Genomic DNA, 24842 nt, shown 5'->3' with positions numbered 1-24842 from the left:
CTGTCCACCGCCGCCGCGATGGTGTCGCGTACATAACGCACAACCGACGCACGTTTCTGCAAGAAGTCGCGGACAGCCGCAGTGTCTTGGGGCTGCGGCGCTGGGAGCGGATCGAAGTTGGCAGGAACCGGCGCGGCAGGTGTCGCCACCTCTTGCGCGTCTTGATACTCGACGGCCCGACGTGGCATCGGGTCAATCAGCGTGCGCGAAATCCAAGCTGCGATGTCCGAAAGTGCTGCCCTCCTAGCGGCACGTGTGCGCGAAGATCGTTCGAGGTTGGCGCGTGGTCTCTCGTGTGCCGCCCGCGTGGCGGCACGCGTGCGCACTCCGACTGCTGGAGCGTTAGAGCCTCGACGAGTGGTGACGCCATGTAATAACGCGGAGACAGCGTCGGGTATGGGGCCACGACGATCAGTTTGGCCTGGGTCGGGGACTACAGCATCGTCTTCATCCGGAACGAGTGACGCGGGATCGCCCGCGTCTTCAGCAGCGCGACCAGCCGGAGTCTCAGAGCGCTCCACACCAAGGAGCGCTGGAACGCGAGTATGGCGACCGAAGTTGACGAAGAACGGGGACAGCCCGGTCGATGCGTGGACAGCGTTGTTGAGGGCGAATTCGACCAGGGGCAGGAAGGTGCTCCACGACTTGAACGACGTAGCGAAGCTGCGTAGCACGTCTTCAACAACACGGTTGGCGCGCTCAGTTTGGCCGTCTGTCTCCGGATGCGACGCGGTGGACATGCACAACCCCGTCCCCAGCAACTGGAAAAGCTCTCGCCAGAAAGCAGACGTAAAGCGAGGGTCGCGATCCGATACGTTGGAGGACGGAAGCCCGTGGTGGCGGTACACCACGTCCACGAAGATCGCGGCGGTTTGCTTCGCCGTGATGCTGGCAGCAACAGGAGCAAGATGGAGCATCTTGCTGAACCGATCAACGAAGACCAACACGCCAGTGCGCCCTTGAGTGTCTCGGGGCAGCCCGAAGACGAAGTCCATGCTGACAGACGCCCATGCGTCTGTGGTGACTGGGAGAGGTCGAAGCGGAGCCTGCTTGGACGGATTCGGCTTCACGCGTTGGCACGCTTCGCAGGAGCGTACCCATTTCCGGACCCACTTGTACATATGCGGCCAGTAGAAGTCTCTGGACAGCGACGCGAACGTCTTCTCGCGTCCGAGGTGGCCGCCGCTCGGCGTGTCATGGAACTCGTGGATCAGCCGAGCTCGGAGATCGTCGTCCAGAGGAACGACGATGCGCGGGGGGTCTTCACGGTCGACGCGGTACGTGAGCAACTCGCCGTCCAGCGAGTAGTGGTCGACGCGGGAGCGGCTGCGTGGAGACAGCTTGCGCTTCGCCACGGCACCAGGGTCTCGCAGGAACTGGATCAGCTCCAAGCAGGACGCGCCCTCCTTGTACGCGTCCACGATCAAGTCACGGAGCGGACTGGCCGCTGCAACCTCAACAGCTGCGACGTCTTCGGCAGTGCATACGGCGCACTCGTCCTCGTCCTCGTCGGCAGCTGCGTGGCGACCTGACTGCACATAGTCAGGCCGACGCGATAACGCGTCGGCAAGGATGTTGGTCTTGCCCGGCTTGTAGTACACGACGAAGTTGTACTCGGAGAACAGGTACAACCAGCGCGCCATGCGCTGGGACAAGTGGGGGCTCTTCGTCGCTATCCTCAACGACGCGTGATCGGTGTAGATCGCGAAGGTCTGCTCGCCGAGAAGATACACGCGGAACTTGATGAGGGCGTAGCGCATGGCCAGCAGCTCCTTATCATGGACCAGATAATTCCGTTCCGCCGGCTTCAGCTGACGAGACTGGTAGCTGCTGACCCGCTCGCGTCCTTCGTCATGGAACTGCATCAAGGCGCATCCGATCGCGAAGTCGCTCGCGTCGCGCACGAGATGGCAGGGCTTCGAGTGGTCTGGAAGCCTGAGCACGGGCGCGGTGGACAAGCTCGACTTCACCGCGTCGAAGGCAGCTTGGTGCTCGGGACGCCACGACCACGTGGCGTCTGCCTTGAGTAGTTGAGATAGCGGGCGGATCGTCGAAGCGAAGTTCTTCGAGTAATGGTGAAGATTCGTGGCGAGCCCCAGCCACTGCCGGAGCTGCTTCTGGTCCTGCGGCGTCGCCCACGCGCGGATGGCCTCGATCTTCTCGGGGTCGACGCGGACACCGTCCTTGCTGACGTAGCTCCCGAGCACAGGGATCTCGGGAGCGTAGAAGATGCACTTCTTCACGTTGTCGTACAGCTTGTTCTCCTTCATCACCTCGAACACCTTGCGCAGGTGTTGTAGGTGGACCTCAACGTCCGTCATGCCGTCCTCGGCACGACTGTGAATGAAGATGTCGTCGAAGTAGCTGGGCGCGAAGTCTCGGTACGGCCGAAGCAAGTTGGACACCATCCGGTTGAAGGTGGCGGGGGCGTTCTTGAGCCCCTGCGGCATCACGAGCCATTCCCACAACATCCCGCTGGGCGTGCTGACCGCTGTCAGCGGCACATCGTCTTCGCGCATCAAGATCTGATAGAAGCCATCCATCAGGTCAATGGCACTGTACTTCGTGCTGCCAGACATGGTGTCTAACACCATGTCCTTCCTCGGGATCGGCGTTTGCGCCGGTATGGTGGCCTCGTTGAGCTTGTTGAAGACGTGGACGATTCTCCAGTCGCCGGTTGCTTTCTTCACGCAGAACGTTGGACTGGAGTGCGGCGAGAGACTCTCGCGAACGTGGCCGGCTTGCCGGCGACTCTCGAAGAAGGCGTCAATGGCTTCGACTTGGTCGCGAGGAAGCGGCCACTGCCGCGTCACGCAGTACTTCGCACCGGGCACGAGGTCAATCTCGTGCCGAACACCGCGGTCGGGTGGAAGAACGGCTGGAACCTTGTCCGGGAAAATCTCCATGAACTCGCGCACGAGCGGAGCGACTGGGTTGCCGGCCGCTTCGAGCGCCGGCAACAACTGAGTTGCGTAGCGGGCTTGACGGGCGTAATTCGGCTCGGCTTCTTTTGGGCGCGTCCTGGCGTCGGAAGCTGGGTCCGACGCACTGGTTGCGACGGCCGCAATTGACTCGGCGTCTTCGGCGACGATCATGCACACCTGCTCGATCTCGCCCTTCTTCAGGTCACGGAGGAAGTGTTTCCACGAGAGCCCAGGCAGCCGAGTGATCTCAGCGGCGTTGCACGGTGGACGTGCGACTTCGACGTCGCGTACACGCGGAGCCGCCTCCGCGTCGTCCCCCACCAGGACTGAGATCACTTCAGCCTCAGCCTCAGCCTCAACCGAGTCCGCCGATAGCGTACAAGGACGGCGCGGGTTGCGACGTCCGCGACGTCGAACTGGACGTGGAGTGTTGTCCAAAACTGCCGATGAGAGCCCATGCTCGATCACGGCCGCTGAACTAGGGCACCGGGATACAACGTCGGCGCCTGGACGCGGGTCATTGGACACGACCGCGTCGACTTCATCAGGGAGCTCCCGCTCGACCACTCGCGGGAACCCATGCTCGACCGCGTGTGGGAGGCCACGCTCAACCACATCTTCTCGCTCTTCAACGTTGGAGAGCCGCTGCTCGTCCTGACGTGGCTCGACCACGTCATTGTCTGCTTCCGAGAACCGCTGCTCATCGGGACGTGGGAACCCATGCTCGACCACGTCAGACACGTCCTGAGGCTCCTGCTCAGGACCGGCGCAGGTTCCGAGTTCGCACATCGCACACGAAGGGCCATCGCTCGCTTCGTGCGCAGCATGGGTCATGGAGTCGGGGTCCATGACGGCAACATGCGGCCACTGGTTAGGCGTTCCGCACAGGAGCACCAATACTGCATTCACATCAATGTCTCGGGGGCGGACTGTGCCAGTCGGCCAGTTGATCTCAGGCTGGTGGCGAGCGAGCCACGGGATGCCGAAGACACTGTCGAGCGAGCCGCTCAGCTCGATCACCAAGAACTCCTCGGAACTGCGGAACCCGTCGAACTCGTACGCGAAGGTCGCCGAGCGCCGCGGCTTCCCATCAGAGTACTTCACGATCATGTCGCTAGTCCTGTCGCGAATGTTCATGTCCGCCGGTAACACTGGCAAGCTCTCGGCGCGAACGAAGTTGTTCTTCGCGCCCGAGTCCAGCAGCGCACGAAGAGGGCGCGTCGCGCCGTCAACGTGGAGGCTGAGCACAATCAGCCTCGTGTCACTGCCGGAGGTGGTGGCAAAGAGTTGTGCATGAAGCACGGGAGGGCTAGGAGAAGGTTCTGCCACCAGAGAACCATCGCTCCTTCCACGACCAGTAGGGCGCCCCGGACCTACTGGTTGTCGCCGTTTTTTGGTGCGGCGACGTCGTTCGCGACCGTGACGTTTGCCTGCATCGGCGCCGGAGCGCGGCAAATAGCCGCGCGATGTCCAGGTTTCCCACAGCGGTAGCAGCGCATCGGACGGGGACTACGCGTTGACGAGGCCGTTGGCGGCCTTGCTGATGACGTCGTCCACCGAACTGTTGAATCGCATCCACCTCCATCGGCTCCGGCTCGGGCACCGGAGCCCGAGAGACATAGAAAGCCGGCGACGCCGTCCCACTGTAGTCTTCACGGAGCGCAACAGCGAAGGCCTCTTCGAGTGTCGGTGGGGATTTTCCGGGTCAGGTAGAAGCGCTGGTAGCCAGCGCTCATGCCGGAGATGAAGACGTGGAGTTGGGTCGCCATGTGTTGTCAAGACTGATGTGACGACGCCCCGCCAAGCGACCGTGTGACGTGAACGCGTCATCAGTGAGGTCGGCGTGACCTTCACTGTGTGGTACCGAAATCATTCAGGTGATTACGGGACGATGATTACGTCACGGTGATTACGCCAAGATTGTGGGTACAAGATGGGCATCGACGTGGCGTTCTCTGATTGGATAAGGTAACTGTGTATCCAGTAGAGAATCCAGTAGGGTGTATCCAGTAAGAGGTATCCAGTAGCAGGCTTAGAGGTAGCACGCGGTTGCGAACTAAGGACCTGAATCGAATCACTTTGCATTTTGCCAACTACTGCTCAAGTGCTCTTCCTTTTGGTTATGAGCCCAAGCCCCGTCTTCCCTGACCAAGACCCCGACTACGCCTTCGCCATGGACGCCGCCCCGACCGCGACCGCCCGCATCAACAAGTTCGACGGAACCAACTTCCACACATGGAAGTTCAAGATGCAGATGGTGCTGGAGGAGCGCGAACTGTGGGAAGTGACGAGTGGGGAAGTGAAGCTCGAGCAGTGCACGACCGCGGCGGACCAAGCGACGTTTCGCAAGAAGTCGCGCAAGGCGCTGGCGATCGTCTGTCTCGCGTTGGAGGACTCGCAGCTGCCGCTGGTGCGGTCGGCGAAGGACGCGCATGATGCATGGTCAAGACTCGAGGGACACTTCGAGAAGAAGAGCCTGGCGAACAAGCTCTTTCTTCGTCGACGGTTCTTCACGACAACGATGGACGAAGGTGATGATGTGCTGGAGCACATTAACAAGCTCAAGACGCTGGCGGAACAACTCGACGCGGTCGGCGCTCCGGTCAGCGAGGACGACTTGGTGATCACGCTTCTTGCCAGTCTGAGCGAGTCGTACCAGTTCCTCATCACGGCGTTGGAATCGCGCTCCGACACGCTGACGTGGGAGCTCGTGACGTCTCGGCTCCTGCACGAGGACATGAAGCGCAAGGAACAAGGTGGCGGTGCTGACGGAACCGCGCACGCTCAAGGTCAAGCGTTCATGACAAGCGACAACGGGAAGCGCAAGGGACGGCAGGCGCAAGCGCAGAGGACGAGCGCCTGTCACTACTGCGGCGAGCACGGACATTGGATCGCCAAGTGTCCGGTGCGGATCCGCGAGAACGGGGAGCGGCAGAGGCCGCAACGAGCGAACGTCGCGCAGGTCGAAGATGACTCTGGCGACTTCCTCTTCTCGGTTGGTGGCGACACGGGTGCCTCCAAGCTGAGCGGCATGTGGCTGGTCGACTCGGGTGCGACGCAGCACATGACGTACTCGAAGGAGTACATGAAGAACTACAAGAAGATCTCTCCGGTGGACGTGCATCTGGCGGACGACGGCGTGGTTCAGGCGGTGGGGAGCGGCGACATCGTGATGTCGATGCAGACACCGCGCGGCATGAAGAAGGGTGTGCTCACGGGTGTGTGGCACATCCCGAAGCTGTCGCGCAACCTGTTCTCCGTCGGCCGCTTCACCAAGGACGTCGGGCCAGTGACCTTCGAGAGCGACGGGTGCTTTGCGGAAACGAAGGGTCTCAAGTGGAAGCTCGGCGCTCGCGAAGGCAAAGGACTGTTCAAGCTCTGCATGACGCCGAGGACGCCCGCTGACGAGGCCAATGCGGCAAGCTCGAAGAATCGCCAAGGGGACACCACGTCGTACCTCTGGCACCTTCGACTTGGTCACATCGGCCATGGTGGTCTCGACGCCATCGTCAAGAAGGGCTACGGCACTGGCATCCCAATGACGTCGGTGAAGCAGTGGGAGGTGTGCGACGGGTGCGCACTCGGCAAGCAAACGCGAGTAAGCTTCATGAAGTCGTCGCCGAACCGTGCGAAGCAAGTGCTGGAGGTGGTCCACAGCGATGTGTGCGGTCCGATGCAGACGGCGACGTTCGGAGGCAAGCGCTACTTCGTCACGTTCATCGACGACAAGTCGCACTTCTGCGTGGTGTACCTGCTACGGAACAAGTCGGAGGTGGCTGCCAAGTTCGCTGCGTTCGTCGCGTTGGCTGAGACGCAGACCGGCAAGCGAGTGAAGGTGCTTCGGAGCGACAACGGCGGCGAGTACACTTCGGGTGCGATGGCCAAGTTGTGTGCGGATCGCGGCATCGAGCAGAAGTTCACGCCACCATACACGCCTCAGCTCAACGGAGTGGCCGAGCGAATGAATCGGACGCTGGTGGAGTGTGCGCGCTGCATGCTGGAGCACGCCGGGTTGTCGAAGGAGTACTGGGGAGAAGCGGTGATGACGGCCACGTTCCTCCGCAACCGGTGTCCGACGCGCGCCATCAGTCACGACAAGTCGCCGCACCACGTTTGGACCGGCAAGAAGCCTTTGCTGGCCAACCTCAAGGTGTTCGGGTGCCACGCGTACGTGCACGTGCCGAAGGAGAAGCGGTCGAAGTTCGACGCTCGGTCGGTGCGCTGTCGTTTCCTCGGGTACTCGGAGCACGAGAAGGCGTATCGGTTCGAGGAGATCGAGAGCGGTCGCGTGTTGGTGAGCCGCGACGCGCAGTTCATGGAGGATGTCTTCGACGGTGGGAGACGCGACTACGCTTCGAAGGAGGTGTTGGTGGGTCTTCCGACAGATGATGATGAAGACACCACGGATGAAGAGACTCAGTCCGGATCAGACGAGAACAGAGAAGAAGCTGCGCGGAATCAAGACTTTGAACCCGGCAGCAAGCGACACCCGCGCACGCAGTCGCTCGAGGAAGCCGTGGAGGTTCCGAGTGCCAAGCGGTATGCGGTGCCAAGACGACAGCAACCGCTGGACGAGATGTCTGCCGCAGCACAAGAGAAGGAAGACTTCGAGGCTGCGTACGTCGTGGATTCAGTGGGAGAGATGCCGACAACGTTCAAGTCGGCGATGGAATCCAGCGACGCAGACAAGTGGAAAGAGGCGTGCGACTCGGAGGTGGAGTCGCTCCGCAAGAACGAGACGTGGACCCTGGTGCCACTGCCGAAGGAACGCAAGGCGATCGGCTGCAGATGGGTGTTCCGCGTGAAGGAGAACCAGTCTGGAGAGATCGAGCGGTTCAAGGCGCGACTGGTGGCGAAGGGGTTCTCGCAGAAGTACGGCATCGACTACGACGAGACGTTTGCGCCGGTGGCCAAGTTCACGTCGATTCGGGTGTTGCTGAGTCTGGCGGCCAAGTACAAGCTCACAGTGCACCAGATGGATGTGAAGACCGCGTTCCTCAACGGCTTGTTGGACGAGGACATCTACATGGCGCAGCCGGACGGATATGTGGACGGAGATCGACCCGACTACGTGTGCTGGCTCAAGCGTTCGCTGTACGGCCTGAAGCAGTCGCCGCGGATGTGGAACAAGACGATCGACGAGTTCATGTTGAAGCTGGGGTTCAAGAAGTGCGAGTCCGACCACTGCATCTACTTGAAGCGGGACAGTCACGACATGATGTTCGTGGCACTGTACGTGGACGATCTGGTCCTCGCCAGCAGCAGCGACAGGATGCTGAAGGACACGAAGCAGGCGCTGAGTGACCGGTTCGAGATGACCGACATGGACCAGCTCAAGTACTTTCTCGGTATGGAGATCGAGCAAGATGTGGCGACTGGGAAGGTGTCGGTGCGGCAGACCAAGTTCGCGAAGGACATTCTCGAGAAGTTCAAGATGGATGAGAGCAACCCTGTGAAGACACCGCAGGATCCGGGTCTGAAGCTGACCAAGGCCATGTGCGAGGGAGGCTGCAAGCACGACGAGACCATGGCGAATGTTCCGTACCGGAACGCCGTGGGCTGCCTCATGTATCTCATGGTGGGGACTCGTCCGGACCTCGCAGCGGCAGTGGGAGTGCTGAGCCAGTTCGCAGCGGACCCATGTCCGACACACTGGCAGGCGCTCAAGAGGGTCTTCCGCTACATCCGAGGCACGAAGACGCACGGCCTCGTGTTTCAAGCGAGCAGCGAGGACGGACTGCAAGGCTACTCGGACGCGGACTGGGCCGGCGACATCGAGTCTCGACGGAGTACGAGCGGCTACGCGTTCATGATGAACGGCGGATGCATCAGCTGGCGAAGCAAGAAGCAGCGCACGGTGGCGCTCTCGTCGACGGAAGCCGAGTACATGGCGCTGTCGGAGGCCACGCAGGAGGCGGTGTGGCTCAAGGTGTTTCTGTGCGAGCTGGGCGAGATGGCGAGCGATGAAGCGGTGAAGATCTACGAGGACAACCAAGGCTCCATCGCGTTGGCCAAGAACCCGGAGTTCCACAAGCGCACCAAGCACATCGACATTCGCTACCACTTCGTGCGCGAGAAGGTGGAAGACGGTCAAGTGGTGTTGCAGTATGTTTCGACACTCGACATGCTGGCGGACATCATGACGAAGCCGATCGCGGCGCCGCAGTTCGACGCGCTCAGGACGAAGCTGGGCATCGTGGTCGCTGACGAGTCGAGTGGGAGTGTTGTCAAGACTGATGTGACGACGCCCCGCCAAGCGACCGTGTGACGTGAACGCGTCATCAGTGAGGTCGGCGTGACCTTCACTGTGTGGTACCGAAATCATTCAGGTGATTACGGGACGATGATTACGTCACGGTGATTACGCCAAGATTGTGGGTACAAGATGGGCATCGACGTGGCGTTCTCTGATTGGATAAGGTAACTGTGTATCCAGTAGAGAATCCAGTAGGGTGTATCCAGTAAGAGGTATCCAGTAGCAGGCTTAGAGGTAGCACGCGGTTGCGAACTAAGGACCTGAATCGAATCACTTTGCATTTTGCCAACTACTGCTCAAGTGCTCTTCCTTTTCCATGTCTACGGGATGCGTCGTGATGCACGACACAAGGTGTCGTGCGCGCTGGATGTACTCTTGCATGGACATGCGTCCTTGCTTCAACGCCAGGAAGGCGGAGCGCTGAACGCTTTCATCTTGGGGCGGCTCGAACGCGAGCCGCAAGTCCGCCTTCATCGATGCCATGGTCGGGAAGCAGGAAGCGTCAGCCACGAGCTTGCCGAGCGCCCACTCCTTCGCCTTCTCCGCCAGTTTGGACAGGAGAAAGCGCGTGCGCGCGAGCTCAGTAGACAGCTGCTGAGCTTCGATCGCGATGTCCACCTCGCAGAACCAGCGGTTCAGGTGAAGGCGGCCCTCGCCTTCACCGCTGTACGTGGAGACATCGAGCTTCACGATGTCGGACTTGTTCTTGGTCTGCGTGGGAGTCGACACTCGCTGACATCTGTCAGCGAGTTCACTCGCCATGAACTCCTGGGCGGCCAGGCGTTGTTGCTCCTCGGTTCCCGCCGTCAGCAGTGTCTTGATCACAGCGTCACCAGACACCGCTGTGATGCGGTGTAGCGCCTCCCACTCGATCGCCGACAGGTGAGGAAAGCTGGCGTGCTCCAGTGAAGTGGCAGTCGTCCGGGACACGTCAGGCATTGACGTGTCGTTCATGTTCATCACGATCTTGGGCGTTGGACGGATTAGCGAAGTGCTACCAGGTGTAACGGGCTAAGTGCAGCCCGTTACGTGCTTACACAAGCAGAGGAAGTAGTAGGCAAATTGAACTCTGGTATTAAGTGCCGAGACGGTCTCGGCACTCGAGACCGTTCCAGCCATTAAACCTATAGTGGGCTCTGATTGGCCACCGCGCACACGCGATGGCGCCTGTGTGACAGTGGCCTGTCCCAGTTCCCCAATGGGATTCACCTGCTCTTTGACAGCGTCGGGGGAGACCTACTGGCGTCGTTGGTCCCTCATCTCGTTATGCATGGGCGCGTCATTGCGTTCGGCACGACGTCGGGCTACTTTCCATCTGGGGACTCGAGCAACAGCGACGAGAAGAAGGACGAGGCCACGCTGAACAGTGTTCTATCGCCGCTTATCTCCAAGTGTGCCTCGATCCGTGGGATTAGCCTCACGGCGTACCCGGAACCTGTGGAGCGACTCCGCCCCAAAGTGCTGGAGATGTTCAAGAGGGGAAAACTACGCTATGGGATGGACGACGTCAAGTTTGTTTGGCTGGACAGTATCTCTGATGCGCTGGAGTACGTAATGGCGCGCAAGAACATCAGAAAGGTAGCCGTCAAGATCCAGGACTTGCCCTGAAGTGCTGCCCGAGGGAGTTTGGAGCCACTCTGGGTAAAATCTAAGTTTGAATTGCTTACTGCAGCCAGACATACATGTATACATGGTTTGCCGTTCTCGGGATTTGGCCGCGTGCAGACAATCCTCTGCCGAGTGATAGCATGCATGTTTATCACTATATAGAGGTATCACTATCGAGATTTGTACCATATTGACGGTACAATATCGTTAACTACCAGTGTACAGTACTGTAGTGATAATGCCGCCCATTTGGCACTTGATGAGCTTGTATTGCACTCGATTCGTCGTCAAAACATTAGAAACATGTTGATTGTTGCGCTGTATATTATTCTTTATCGACAGCTATATCGCGCGAGGAGTGATGATACGCTGGCCACTATTCATGTGAAATTGGGAGAATTGCACAGGCACTACAACACGAAATCTACGATCCATAAGCACATTACGCTAAACTAATAATATGTACGCGAGCCCGGAGAAGCCGAGTCCATTCAAGGTCGCAAGCGACCCAGGTTGTGGTTGAACCTTTGGCTCGGGTAAAGGGTTGGCTCCGTGGTGAGAGAAACATTCACACCGTTTCACGTGTCAGGTTCCAGCCAAAAGGAGTGAAGCCATGCTTAGCAGATAAGAGGGAACACGTCAATGCGGCGCTACAATTTTTCCTCCATTTCGCAACTCATAAGCAAACCAAAACCTTGCACTTGCACTGTCAACACGCATAGTGCAGCTGGTTTCTTCTTTGAGGATCATCGAGTTACGCCAACTCATCGATCATATTTCTGTTGTTGATGAGCACGTGAGCCCCCTTTCATTTTGGCAGTAAGTTAGCTGTGCAGGCTAAACACGATTGCGGCCAACGTATCCTGCAACTCGCAACTTGCAGGTCTCGTTTTGTTAGTTGAAGAGTTTCTGGTCCTTTTCGTCCCAGCAATCCTGCCGTGGTTGACTGGGTTGGCTCATGCGCGGGCCTGCACCCAGAACTCGTGATTCCTCCTAGCCACATATCCATTCCCATTCTCCATCGCCGGCGTTTGGGATAACACGAAGTTGACCACCACCATTGCGAGGTAATCGGTATTCGTCCGTCTCCGAGGCTAAGCCAACTTTTAGCCGCAATGCGTACAGGGTGCCACACGATGAGACAAAACGAAAAAAAAAATGTTCGGAAGGCATTCGCCCAATGCAAAGCCAAAGCTTGAATTGTTCCATATCGCTACGTACCACAATAAATCCCAAGACTGCAAACGAATACTGGCAGCAGTGCCGTACTGCAAAGACGACGTCGGACATCCAGTGCCTCCTTGCTCGGCCACATGCTCAGTTCATCCGAGCTCTCTCACTTTCGGGCAGATGCTCCGCGTCATCTTCACCAGAGACTATGGCTACGCTACGTCTGTCTATTGCATCACGCAGCAGTTCGGCCAAAGTCCATTGATGTGTTGAAGCTGCCGCCTCTATCGTAAACGACAAATTTGTCGCACTCACTCAGTAGTAGCTCAAGCACCTCCGTATCGACCCAGTCCAGCATCAACCGCATCAATGCAATGCGGCCTTTTGCTGCTGCTCCCGTAAAGGTCACCGCGAATGTACCTGGGTCGCACTTCTCCAGCAGCAAAGACAACACTTGAGTGTTGCCATCGACTTCGCCCTGCGTCAGCACTTGCTGGAGCGCTTTCTGGCCGACGCCACCTTTCTCGCCAAGCTCCAGCAGCTCTGTCAATACAGCCACCTGGTTGTTCGTAACTGCTGCAACCAAAGCATCGCCAAACCGATCGGAAATTATTCCGGCGAGCAAGCCATTTTCCGCAGCAGAATAGAACGCGTTGTTGATACTTCTTTGGGCACTAAAAAGCATCGAAGGCGTGGTTTTTCCTGTAGTGAGAAAGCTTGGAGCATCCTGAGGCAAACGCTGGAGAAGGAATTTCGTCACTTTTACTTGCCCACAGTGCACTGAACTCTTCAGAGCGCGTTCAACTTCATCGTTATCAAGTCTGAGTTTTCCCACAACTAATTGCACCACATCAGCACGATCGGCCTTAATCGCAGCGCACAACACATCCGTTGTAGCAATCTGGAATCGGTATGCTGGAGTGTCTACCTGCATCGGCAACTTTTCGAGCAGCAGTTTAATCAAATCGCAATCACCATGTGCTGCTGCGCTTGTCAGTGCCGTTGCAACTTGAGAGTCCGTCAGGTCGCCTCTGTCGAGTATCTTCACAACGATATCGGTGCAGCAAAACAATGCAGCTGAATCCAACGCGCGCTGGATAGAGTAAAGCGGACATCGCTCGAACAAAGCTGGACTACTGCTGTATGGCCTCTCCGCGCCGCAGCAAGAAGAGGTCTCGTCAGGCCCTGGTAGAAGACTTTCAACCACATTGACATTACCCCTGGCCGCTGCTGCTGTCAGGGCCGGCTCCACCATGCAATGATGCCGCTCCTCAAGAAGGCTACGACAGGTACGTGGCCACATCGACCAGCGGTCCTGAGCTCCCTCACCCGATCGAACAAATGTGGATAAGCTCCACAAAGCCACTGCAGAAGATTGAGATGACCATTAGCAGCTGCACCAGCAAACGCCTCGGCTGAGCAGCCCTCCGTTCGAGTGGTGTGCAGCCACGGGCAGCAGCTCCATCCAAGGCTCCAATTGTCCAGGGTCGAAAATCTCCGTACACCGATGCAAGTCGTTGTAGACGGCAGCGTCGATCGTCTCAGGCATCAGAAAAATAGTGATGAGGTCGAGAACATGCGGAAGAGCTTGCAACTCGTCAGGAACCACCAGGCTAGCGCTCAATAGCGGCGGCGGCTTGTGGCTAATCGTTATTTTGCGAGTGAAGCAAGTTCTGCTCCCTTTCGCAAAGAAAAAAAAGCGACAGGGGCCACCTTCAACTGCATTGTTCTCGTCAACGCACAACGATTGTAAAAACGGTATGTAGTATGTCGATCTTAGGCGACGTCTTCATTCATCCACAATGCTGCTTTCATCTGCATACAAGCGATTCCGTTCGGCAAGCTTGCCGACAGTTGGTGCTGCATCGCATTTGCCTTTAAAAAGTTAGCAAAACGTGCATGGTACAGTACAGGCGTTCGTTGACGGTTTGCAACCCGGAAATGTGAAGTCAGGCGGTTCCAGGAGGCATGCTCAGCAGGTAATACAAGCAAGAACATTAGCACTCGACGCTAAAAGAAACCCCTCATGGAAATCAGCCAAAGGTACGCTACAACACAACAACACATCAAAACAGTGCTCGTAGTTGCACGTCGCTTGTTCACTTCATCCGAGCCTTTTTACTTGTCAGCAACCGCGCCACGTCGTCGTATCCAGTGGCTTAGGCTCTCGCGGCGGCTGAACGTCGGCTTTTTGCATCGCACTTGCCACGCAGCAAGTCGACCATACCCGACTGACCTGTAAATGCTGCCGTCTCCATGGCAAATGACACGCTGGACGCGTAGCACACATCTCGCAGCAGCTTGACCAAGTCTAAGTTACCGGCAACAACCCCAGCCAATAACACTCGCGTCAACATAGCGGAATCGATTTTGTCCAGCATCAGCTGCATCAACGCGGTACGGCTCTGTACGACTGCTTCCATGAAGATCGTAATGTATGCACCTGGGTCACACTTTTTCAGCAGCAACCGCAAAACTCGAGTCTTCTTATCAAATCTGCTCTGCATCAAAGCTCGCTCGATTGTTTCCTGGTCGCTGTGCTCCACAAGAACTTCCAATATCGCGGAGCAATCTGTCGGTGCATCAGAAAGCACTGTTGCTATGGACGACGGACTGTTCTTCTTGGCAAACAGCTTCGGTTTTTTTAGATCACGGACCAGCACTGCTTCCGTCAGGGCCAAAATGTTATCGAATCGTGTCTTGGTCTTAGCTAGAAGGTTCCTCATCTCAGCGTTTTTGGCTACGCTTAAAGCTTCTTCAAGGCTGCGGTAGACCTCGCAACGCGGAATATTTCTTTCCTCGTAAAGCTCGAGCAGCGTTTTCGTTACAGACAAGTGATTGTTGGTCGCTGCTGCAACCAAAGAATCGCCAAACTTGTCCGAAATTCTCTCGGCAAGCAATCTGACCATTGAAACCCGACCGCTTTCCGCAGCAGAATAAAATGCGCTGTCGATTGTCAATTGGGAGTAATCGCCACGGATGCTAGTGTTTCCTGTGGAGAGGAAGCCGGGAACCTTCTGAGGCAAATACTGCAGGAGAAACTTGGTCATCGATTCTTGCGCATTCTGGGTAGATTTCTCCAAAGCATTTGCGAGCTTATGATCGCTTGAGTTTCTCCACAATTAGCTTCGCTACGTCAACTCGATCGGCTTTCACCGCAACACGCAATGCATCCTCTGCGGCAAGTTCAAGAAAAACGTATTTGCGTGGTGCTAGGGTGTCTTCCAGCAGCGGGCATTTCCCAAGCAGTAGTTGGATCAAATCGCAATCTTCATTTGATGCTGCGCTTGCCAATACGGACGCCAGTTCACGATGATCGAACGTATACCTGTCGAGAATCATCACAGCAATCTCTTGGTAGCCACGCGAAGCAGCCAGCTTCAATGCGGACGGGGCAACATAAAGACGGCATCGTTTGATTTGTATGGCCTGGCCTTCCTGCAAAGCAATATTTAGTGCCTGGTCAAAGTCAAACCACCCGCCACGCTTGAAGTTTTCGTCACACAAGAGCTGCACCACAGCGATATGACCATTCCGCACCGCAGCAAAAAGAGGTCGGGTCATGTCATAAGGGCCTGGAAGGAGTTTTTCGACCACGACGACGTAGCCATTCGTTGCAGCTGCTTCCAACGCAGATTCGACTTCGTCGATCTCCAAAACGCCCCTCTTCAGCGCGGCTGCAACATGTGCGCGACCATGTCCAGCAGCAGTCGTGAGGTCCCTCGCAAGGTTAAACAAACCCGGATAAACCCCACGAAGCCACAGAAGCACGCCGAGGTGACCATCAGCAGCTGCACCAGTGAACGCCTTGATTGAGCAGCCTTCCGTTCGATCGACACGCAGCCAGCGCAGAAGGTCGAGACGTCCTCGAGCAGCAGCTCCGTCCATGGCTCCAACTGTCCACGGACGGAAATCTCCATACGTCCGAATCACCCGGTGCAAGTCGTTGAACACGGCAGCGTCAATGGTTTGGGCATTAGGAACGAACTAATGAGATCGACAACATGCGGGAGAGCTTGCACGTCGTCAGGGATCGCCAGGCTAGCGCTCAAAAGTGGCGGGGGCATCTCCATCGTCGTGGCTTAACGGTATTTTGTGAATGAAAAGGGAACTAGTCGTTCGCCAACGCAAATTAAAGCGACAGGGATCGCCTTTCACTCACGTTCTCTTCTTTCTTTCTGTGCAACTAACCGTCAAGAGTTCACGGTCTTGAAGTTGCACTTGGATCCCGTATTTTTAATCCAGTTGAAGCGGTTTGTTCGAACATATTGGCTTCTTCATCTTGAATCTATCGCCAAGAACACCCTCAGCATCATTTCTCAGTCATAATATCATGTAGGACTTCAAACGAAAAACCATTGCGCCTTCCCTTCACGGCAGTGGACACAGCCAATTTCTCCTGCATGTTATCAGCGAACCCAACGTGCAGAGTTCATTGTGCTAGTTGTAGCGTCTTCTCGGGCCCTTTCCGCCCTAGCAAGCCTGCGGTGGTTAACAGTTTGAAAATCACTTGACTTACGCGAGGTGCATGTACCACACCAGGTTTTGCCACCACTTGTCCTAACGCTTGCCGAGAAGCAGCTTCTTCCTCCTCCTTTGCTCGGGCAAGCGCGGCAGGGTCCATCAGTTCCAGCTCCAGTTGCCTTTGAGCTTCTTCCTCTTCTTCCTTTGACCGTGTGTCCAGCGCCAGGAACTCAGCGCAAAGTGCCTCCAACGTCAGTGCTGGCTCGGGACGCTTACTTATAGAAGGGGGAGGAATTGGTGTTTGGCCTGGATGCTTCCTTCGACCATTCACTGACTGTTTCGGCTGTTGCAGTTCCAGACTCGCGGGAAGTGATGAGCTGGGCACTGCCGAGGGCTTTTGCTTCACAGCTTTGACTTGTTTCTCCACTTCACAAATAACACAGGGCAGTTGAGGTCGACAGAGCACGCACGTTTCCGCTCTTCGTTTTGCCTCAAGCGCTGCAATGGCAGTGGCCACTTCCCGCTTCTCCATTCCACTCTTCGCCGTTAAACTGGCTGCATACAAGGTATCTTCAGCACGCGCTTCATCTTCCTCCTCGCGCACGAAAGGATGATAAGTTTCGAGTTGAGCCAGCACGCCAACGCTAGCTCGGTCTGCTCGGGCAGCACGCTGGAATTTCTCGATCAGTTCTTCTCGTTTACATAGCGGGGTGCAGATCGCGACAGTCATGCCCTCAGCACATACCACATCACTAACTCGTGGGCCCACATACTGCTCGCTAGACGAACCTAGCACCTCAACACGCTCCAATCCGAGCATCCCAGCACCGCTACTGCCCTCAAGCTGAACGCGAATGAAGCTTCCAAAGGTGTCAGCTGGGACCACCCACGTGAGCTCATTCTGTGCGGCTCCACTCAACGAAACGTGCACACTTTGACCTCTGGCCTTCGCGAGCGACTGCTTTCCTCGAAGATCCGGGTCGAACGCATCTTCCGACACCATAATAGCGTACTTGGACCCTCCAGCAGAGCGCAATGATCGTTTGGTAGATAAAGTCGATCGCGCCGTCGAATTATTATCATCGTCAACACTCGCCGACACCAGAACAACGCGAATAGACACAATCCGAGAGCGTTCGGCCAGAGCAACCTGCCAAAACGGACACATCTCCTGCTGAGTTTGCGCGAATTTGGCGGCAGTGCTTATCCGGGGACGATCTCCGCCACTGGCTCGACGACTTTGTCGCCTTCGTTTAATCTCCTTTGCTGCGTGATCACCACCCAATGCGTACTCGGCAAGAGCACTGGCGTTTTGGCTGCTTTGATTAGCTGTCGCAGCCTCATCTAGAGATAAATTCCGGGGTCGCTCAAACATACAGCCTACACGAGTCGGCTCTACGATGAGGGGTATGCTCACAGAGTGCCCCGTACTGCCACCGACATTCTTCCCCCATGTGTACAGCTCGCCTTCAGTGCTTACGAGAGCTGTATGCGCTGGACCACAACCCACCTTAACCATCATGACGCGTGAAGTCACGTCTTTTATCTCCACGTGAGTGAACTGCGGAGTGAACTTGTCTAAGGCGTGGTTGCTCCCAGCCACATAGACACATCCTCCACCGTAAGGCTGGCCGCTGTTACTTCTCTCCAGCGCTGTCAAAACCACGGTGTGAGCAGCTCCACAGGCCACTTCAACCAGTCTTTCGTGTCCAAACGGCTCCGTAACACGCGTCGGCGTGGGTATCACACGAAGCTGCCCACCGTTGCGAGGTACTCGGTCTTCACCAATGTCTCGCCCGTCTCCGAGACCAAGCCGTCCGCCGTCCCCACATCCCCACACGAACAATGCACCGTCCGTAGTGATAAGAGCTGAATGTGACGGCCCACAGGCAATTTTTCGCACGCGAACACCAGAATTCACGAGAGAAGAAAGCACGACAGGTGCTAGCGTGAAACTTTCTTTGACCTGCACTGGGCCAATTCCAAGCTTGCCGTGGGTTGCCGAGCCCCATGCGTACACTGTTCCGTCGGTGGAAAGCGCAAGACTATGACCGAATCCGCATGAAATTGACCGGAAACGGATGTGGCGTACGGTAGGTATGATCTGCGCCGCGTGCACGTCGCGATGCCAGGAGTCGACAGGAGCGTCATCGGTATCGTCGTTATTACTGCCACCCTTACGATTCGTTGGATCATCGGCCGATGCTTGGGGCTGAGCACCACCTAACCGCCCGAAGGAGCCAACTCCCCACGTGTACAACTTTCCGGAAGAGTGTATCGCAAGAGCGTGACGTGAACCCACCGCAATGTTTTGCAGGGCTTGAGCACCGTTGAAAAAGCGCAGTGCCGGACCCCTCGAAGTCAATCCGTTGATGTAGAGTAGTGCTTCTTCATCACTTGGAGTCGTCTTGTTGCTATTGTTGTTATTGCTGCTGCTGTCTGCGGCGACGATAGCGGAGTGCCCCTCTCGGGCTCGTCGCTTGAGCTTCTGGGTAGCGTGCGTGATTTTACGTTTCATGTTGTCGTACTCTTCCTCGCCCTTAATGAGGCGCTGTTTCTCCGCGGCAAGCATGTTGTCACGAAGTTCACCAAGCTCGAACCAGAGCGCCTTAGCTTTAGCCACTATCCTCATCAGCGGTCGTTCCCGTCGTTCCTTGCGATACCTCCGAGCAATTTGGTCTTGTTGCTTCAAATGGTCGTGGAACAGGTCTCCAACACACTCGATCTCGAGATCGAGACATTCCCCAAGCGTCTCGAGCAGCGCCATGCGAGTAGGCTTGCTCAATTCCACCCCACGCATAAACAGCGATAGCGACAAGTCGTCCACATCAAGCTCAGGCTCTACAGTTTCCATCAGCTCATCCAAAGATGGGGGCTTTCCTGCTGTCGGGGGTGCCAAAGGATCCAGAAGACCATAGTATCGACCCACAAGTTGCAACCTCCTGCGTTTATCCTCTTCTGTAGAGATCAATGGCGCGGGTCTTTCGAAGATTTTGGCATACTTCACGCGGAGTCCAAGCTGGTCGTGCACTTCCTGACTTTCTGTCACTTGTGATGGGAGTGCGAACAGTCTTAACATCTCACTGCGCGTGGTCAGCGGGCGATCAAGTAACCCAGTCTTTCTACGCGTGCCTGCTTTGGCGGGGTCTACCACACCACTACCAGACTTACTTGCACCACCTCCATCGCTGCCACGGTCTTCTGTGGCCGGCACTGAAGAAGAGTTCAATCCGCTCTCAGCGGTGGCCTCATCGTAGAAGTACCGCCACCGTCGTTTGTTTCCACCCCAACAAAAGACTTCTCCAGCATCCGTAAGCGCATACGCAACCGCAGCACCACAGACTACCTGGGTCACACGCTTTCCCCACAGAAACGCTGTTGCTTTCGAGACCTGACGGTTTGTAAATGCTCGTGCAGACGTCTCGAGCTTCGTTCTGGAGGGAGACGGACGTTTATGGTTGTCGTCGTCATCATTGTTGCCGCCGACTTCCTCGGTTTCTATTTGTTCAGCGCGTGGTCCAGACTTCCCCTTAGTTTTCGAATTGCCTGGGCTTTTGGCTTGTTTGGTGGGAGCAGCAGCGGACGTATCCGCTTTACCAGTAGTGCTTGTAGGAGAAATTGGAGTCTTACCAGGCGGTGGAGCGACTCGCTGATGCCATAAATCTCGCACGATGCCATACTCCATGAACTCGACGAAATCAGGCTCTCTCGGTTCACTGTCGAAGCGCTGATACGCCCCTTTTCCAAATACATATACCTGTCCCGCAGCATCCAGAGCCTCAGCCAGCGTCACACGCGCTAGATACTTGGCTTCTCTAACCAACTCGCAGCGTTGCGCAGCGATGATCTCATCACTAAGCGTGTTATTGGCCTCCAGCAGCGTCATAGCCTCCTGCTTTTCCTCCATATTCACGAGCATGGCCAACTTCTTCGCAAGAATCGAATTCGGCAAGAACCTGTTGAACCGCTCCCCACGCAGGCGGAGCTCTGCCTGCACGTCAACCACAGACAACCAAGCCTTCTTGAACTGCACGTACGGCAGCATCTCCAGTTCTTGCTGAACAACAACAACACAAGCAAGTAAGCACCACAACTGCCTCTTCTCAATACACTCTCACACTCACATCCTCATAGGTCGCAAAGAGTTCTTCCATCTTGTCGAGCGGCATCTTGTGTCCGATGAACTCCAGGAGCTCCATAAACGTCCCTCGGTCGATGGCACCCTCTTCATCCTTGTCAAACATCTCGAACAGATCTTTGGGCGCCAGCGACTGACCCGGGGCAAAGCCTCCCGTTCTATCTGGGTTCTTTGGGTCGCACGTGTACAGTGCCAAGCGGAACTCCTCGAACGAGATGCTGCCTCGGCGTCGACGGTCGCAGCGCTTGAAGTAGGCGCGCGCCTTGGGCTCCGTCAGGTTCACATTGAGGTCGTGCAGCAGCACCTTGAACTCGTCAAAATCGATATCCCCGGAGCCGTCCGTGTCGTATTTGTCGAACAACTGCAGCATTTAGCAGCAAAAAGGGAGTCAAACGCCTCAGTTTAGGCCCCATTAACGCAGTCAAATGCACCTACGACGCGCGGATCGAGCGCTGCCAGAGATGTTGGGTCGTTCTGCTTCTCGCCTTTAAGTCCGGACTCACCAGCGTCCAGGAGAGTGGACTCGATGGGGATGCCATCCACGTATACCACACCTTCACACACAGGACACCGTGGCGTTATTCAGTTGCGCCGTTCGTAGGCTACAGGGCATCTGGAGACAATATTTTGGCATGCTCGTAAGGGTCGGACTTACGCTTGCGCTGCTTGCGGCCGATCATCGGGAAGCCCCCGAGACGCTACGACGCCCACCAAAGTCCCCGCTGCCGTGACATTCACTCCCGACGTGCCGTTACGCGCTTCAACAACCTGACGAATCCGATTTTTCTGCAGCCATATCAGGTTACAGATAGTATATGTGCACCACGCTATATTTGGCATCACCTCCTGATTGGAGGAAAACAGCGTGCAACGTGTGGATTGGAGGAAAGTCTGGCGCTGCGCTCGGGCCATTCAATCGTTGGCTGCGCTGCTGTTGCGGGCCGCGGAGCTCTTCACTTTTCAAAGTCGATTTCTCTCCGGATAATCTCAAGAGGCTAAAATGGTGCGCTTGCTCTTCCCTTCCCCTGCGCTCTAGACCCCCACAGGCCGCTCCAAAGTGCGCGTCCGCTTCCCCTCGCGCTTCTCCTTCAGTCGGTGTCGGTTGCGAGCGCCATCTCCCTCTAGCAGCGCCGCAGTGCAGTGCCAATGTGCAACAAAGGGCATGAACAGGAACCCACAGTCAGACAGACATGAATTGCGCGAGGAAGCGGACGCCACACAGGGCTGGATCAGCGGGGTCTTCGATCACTTGAGACGTGTGCGCAGGCGGCTGACGTTTTGGCTGGTTGATTTTACAGGGCAAGCGCACGAAAAAGGTTGGCATTTGCGGCAAGTACGGCACGCGCTACGGCTCTTCGCTCCGTAAGGTGGTGAAGAAGATCGAAATCTCGCAGCACTCCAAGTACAACTGCGTGTTCTGCGGCAAGGACTCGATCAAGCGCAACGTGACGGGCATCTGGGAGTGCCGCTCGTGCCACAAGACCATCGCCGGCGGCGCCTACCTGCTGAACACGGCTTCGGCCGCCACGGTCCGCTCGACGCTGGCTCGTCTTCGCAAGATCCGTGACGACGCCTCGGCTTAAGTTTGTGGACTAGCGACCGATTGAGATTGAGAGAACGGCCTGCCCTCGACGAGAGAAAAAGACACGGCCGACCTGGTGCGCTGGAAGGCTCACTTCGTCTTTGAGTTTGTAATGAAGCAAAAGCGGAGGCTTGTACGCCACCATTCGACCGACTTTTATGCTGTCCTCTTGATCGTTGCTTAGCTCTGCTACTGGGAGAACTGGACTGTTTTACGTTTGATGGCGCGGACAAACTTATGGTGATGACAGGTTGCTGCAATACACATTGCGGCATTGATCCGAGTCAATGGTGATCTTCCAGCACAATGACGGTAGCGATAGAGACAAGATTGGTCATGAAGCAGCCCTGCGTGTCCCTCGGAAATGGAACGACGCAGCAGGCGGGTATTGTATTGGGATGCTGGTAGACGTCTATCTCTATGGTCTCCTCTATCTATCTGCCTACCAGGTTGCCAACAGGAGGGACGAGTGTGTATCTATCCCCTCCATCAATTGCGCCTACAGTCACGAGCGCCAACCACTCGAGGACGACGTCGTTCACATACATTTTCGTGTTGGGTTAGTTGCTGATTTGCTGTTGTTGCTTTCTCCACAGCCCCAATCACTGCAGACTCCTGCAGTCGGAGCCAGCCCAGCCCAGCCCGTCCACGATCATGTCAAGAGCGGAAGCTCACTGCTTAAATGATGGTGCGCAGGAAGATGGTCTCCTTGATCTTCTCGAGCTCGCGTGTCACCACCTTGGCGTGGAACTTCTCCACCTCGAGCGCGATGTAGCCGTGGCGAGGGTCCGACTGCAGGTACTGCGACGTCACGTTAATGCCGTAGTCCGACAGCACCGAGTGGATCTTGCTCAGCACGCCGGGCACGTTCTGGTGCATGTGCAGGATACGCATCGAGTTGTTGCGGATGGGCAGCATGTCGATCTCGGGCGTGTTCGTGGACGTGGTGGTGGAGCCGTCGTTGATGTAGCGCACCAGCTTCGAGGCCACTTCCACAGCAATGTTGCCCTGGGCCTCCTCGGTACTGCCACCAATGTGGGGCGTGAGGATCACGTTCGGCAGACCGCGCAGGGGCGTGTCGAACGGCTCGCCGTTCTTGGCCGGCTCCTTGGGGAACACGTCCACCGCCATGCCGACGATCTTGCCGCTCTCCACGGCCTCCTTGGCCGCCTCGATGTCAATGACCGAGCCACGCGCGTTGTTGACCAACAGTGCGCCGTCCTTCATCTGCGCGATGGTCTCGCGGTTGATCATCTTGTTGGTGGTGGGGGTGGCAGGCACGTGGAGGGTCACGGCGTCGGCCATACCGAGCAGCTCCTCCAGCGTCTCCACCTGGTGGGCGTTGCCCAGCGGCAGACACTTGATGGGGTCGTAGAACACCACCTTCATACCCAGCAGCTCCGCCAGCACGGACACTTGGGATCCAATGCGGCCGTAGCCGACAATGCCCAGCGTGGTGCCGCGCACTTCGTGCGCACCCGTGGCCGACTTGGTCCAGATGCCCTGGTGCAGCTCCGTGGAGCGCAGGAACAGCTTGCGGTGCAGCGCGATGATCTCGCTCAGCGTCTTCTCGGCCACGGAGCGGGTGTTGGAGAAGGGCGCGTTGAACACGGGAATGCCAGCGCCCGCGGCGTCCTGCAGCGCCACCTGGTTGGTGCCGATGCAGAAGCAGCCCACGGCCCAGAGGCGGTGCTCGTGCCAGCCCACAGTGTTGAAGAACTCGGGGTCCAGCTGCGTCTTGGAGCGGATGCCCAGGATGTGGGCGTCGCCGCCGACGCGCGCCAGCTCTTCGCCCGACATCGCGCGCTTGTGCGTCTCCACCGTGTAGCCCTCGCGCTCGAAGACCTCCTTGGCGCGCGGGTGGATGTTCTCCAGCAGCACCACCTTGATCTTGTCCAGCGGGTACGTCACGGGCCGGTGCAGGTACTGGTCGTGGGCCTGCGTCTCCGTGAGCTTCTGGTCCGCGGAGGCGTCGGGCGTCAGCACGGCCTTGGAGGTGGGCGCGGAGGCCTGCACGCTGGCGAACCGGCGGGACGTCGACGCGGCCGACGACTGCACGCCACGGGAACGGAGCACGGAGGAGGCCAGCATGGCGGTCGGGATGTGTGTGAGAGGGAAGGCGGATATCGAGATCTGAAGTTGCGATGCGAACACGGGCTTTTTGGTGGCGCACAGCGCGGACGCGAACTTAAGCGGCTTAAGTATGGGAGTTTGTATGGGGGGGGGTTAACGCGTGCGACGAGACATTTGGTGTGCTCCACACGACGGAGGGCTGAGCGCCACAAGAATCCGCGGCGAACGCACGGCGTTCGACCAATGAGAGAGCGTGAGGCGGGTAGGACAGCAACTTGCAATCGGCTTGATTGCGTAGAGCGTCGTGAGTGGCGTCAGATCACCTCATTTGGCTGGAGTGTCGAGCTGCTGGAGCATTGGAGTTGGCGGCAGTTGGAGGAGCGACTGACATTATGACCAACCCCGTCCCAGCCTGGGTTGATGGGATTTGATTCGGTTGTTGTCTGTCACACTTTTCTTTCGGGTTGATAGTGCACAATGGAGGCCCCCAGTAAGCGTCAAAAACTCTCCTTACAGCCTCCATCTACGGAAAAGAACGATCTGCAGGAGGGTCTGCGACTTCTGTGCCACGAGAAGAAAATCGAAGGGATTGCCCACATCCAAGTTACGATTGAAGCCTTCATGGGC

General features: G+C 57.0%; 7 protein-coding genes across 7 annotated transcripts; 2 read left to right on the top strand and 5 right to left on the bottom strand.

Moving 5' to 3' along the window:
• Window positions 1-6860: 6860 nt before the first annotated feature.
• PHYSODRAFT_495616 (hypothetical protein) lies at window positions 6861-7241 on the bottom strand (the record flags this gene model as incomplete). Its single annotated transcript, XM_009524060.1, has 2 exons — window positions 6861-6981; window positions 7018-7241. The coding sequence occupies 2 exons, from the start codon at window positions 7239-7241 to the stop codon at window positions 6861-6863; spliced, it is 345 nt and encodes a 114-aa protein (XP_009522355.1).
• Window positions 7242-7382: 141 nt separating this feature from the next.
• PHYSODRAFT_491208 (hypothetical protein) lies at window positions 7383-7805 on the bottom strand (the record flags this gene model as incomplete). Its single annotated transcript, XM_009524059.1, has 2 exons — window positions 7383-7491; window positions 7546-7805. 2 exons carry the CDS (start codon window positions 7803-7805, stop codon window positions 7383-7385), a joined length of 369 nt encoding a protein of 122 aa, XP_009522354.1.
• A 2641-nt stretch (window positions 7806-10446) lies between these two features.
• Window positions 10447-10788, top strand: PHYSODRAFT_253287 (putative oxidoreductase; the record flags this gene model as incomplete). The annotated part of the gene is made up of 1 exon (XM_009524058.1): window positions 10447-10788. The coding sequence occupies one exon, from the start codon at window positions 10447-10449 to the stop codon at window positions 10786-10788; it is 342 nt and encodes a 113-aa protein (XP_009522353.1).
• A 4839-nt stretch (window positions 10789-15627) lies between these two features.
• On the bottom strand, window positions 15628-15930 carry PHYSODRAFT_403017 (hypothetical protein; the record flags this gene model as incomplete). The annotated part of the gene is made up of 1 exon (XM_009524057.1): window positions 15628-15930. A coding segment is annotated over one exon (303 nt), but the record flags the coding sequence as incomplete, so codon positions are not given.
• Window positions 15931-16390: 460 nt separating this feature from the next.
• PHYSODRAFT_491698 (hypothetical protein) lies at window positions 16391-21240 on the bottom strand (the record flags this gene model as incomplete). The annotated part of the gene is made up of 5 exons (XM_009524056.1): window positions 16391-19968; window positions 20053-20479; window positions 20547-20921; window positions 20996-21114; window positions 21216-21240. 5 exons carry the CDS (start codon window positions 21238-21240, stop codon window positions 16391-16393), a joined length of 4524 nt encoding a protein of 1507 aa, XP_009522351.1.
• A 615-nt stretch (window positions 21241-21855) lies between these two features.
• On the top strand, window positions 21856-22299 carry PHYSODRAFT_558348 (putative ribosomal protein; the record flags this gene model as incomplete). Its single annotated transcript, XM_009524055.1, has 1 exon — window positions 21856-22299. A coding segment is annotated over one exon (288 nt), but the record flags the coding sequence as incomplete, so codon positions are not given.
• Window positions 22300-22480: 181 nt separating this feature from the next.
• PHYSODRAFT_345297 (putative dehydrogenase) lies at window positions 22481-24233 on the bottom strand (the record flags this gene model as incomplete). Its single annotated transcript, XM_009524054.1, has 1 exon — window positions 22481-24233. The coding sequence occupies one exon, from the start codon at window positions 24231-24233 to the stop codon at window positions 22821-22823; it is 1413 nt and encodes a 470-aa protein (XP_009522349.1). The 3' UTR covers window positions 22481-22820.
• Window positions 24234-24842: the final 609 nt, after the last annotated feature.

This window comes from Phytophthora sojae, assembly GCF_000149755.1.
Source record: "Phytophthora sojae unplaced genomic scaffold PHYSOscaffold_3, whole genome shotgun sequence".
NCBI lineage: Eukaryota > Oomycota > Peronosporomycetes > Peronosporales > Peronosporaceae > Phytophthora > Phytophthora sojae.
The sequence above is the reverse complement of the archived record's forward strand: the minus strand, read 5'-3'. Positions and strand labels throughout refer to the sequence as shown.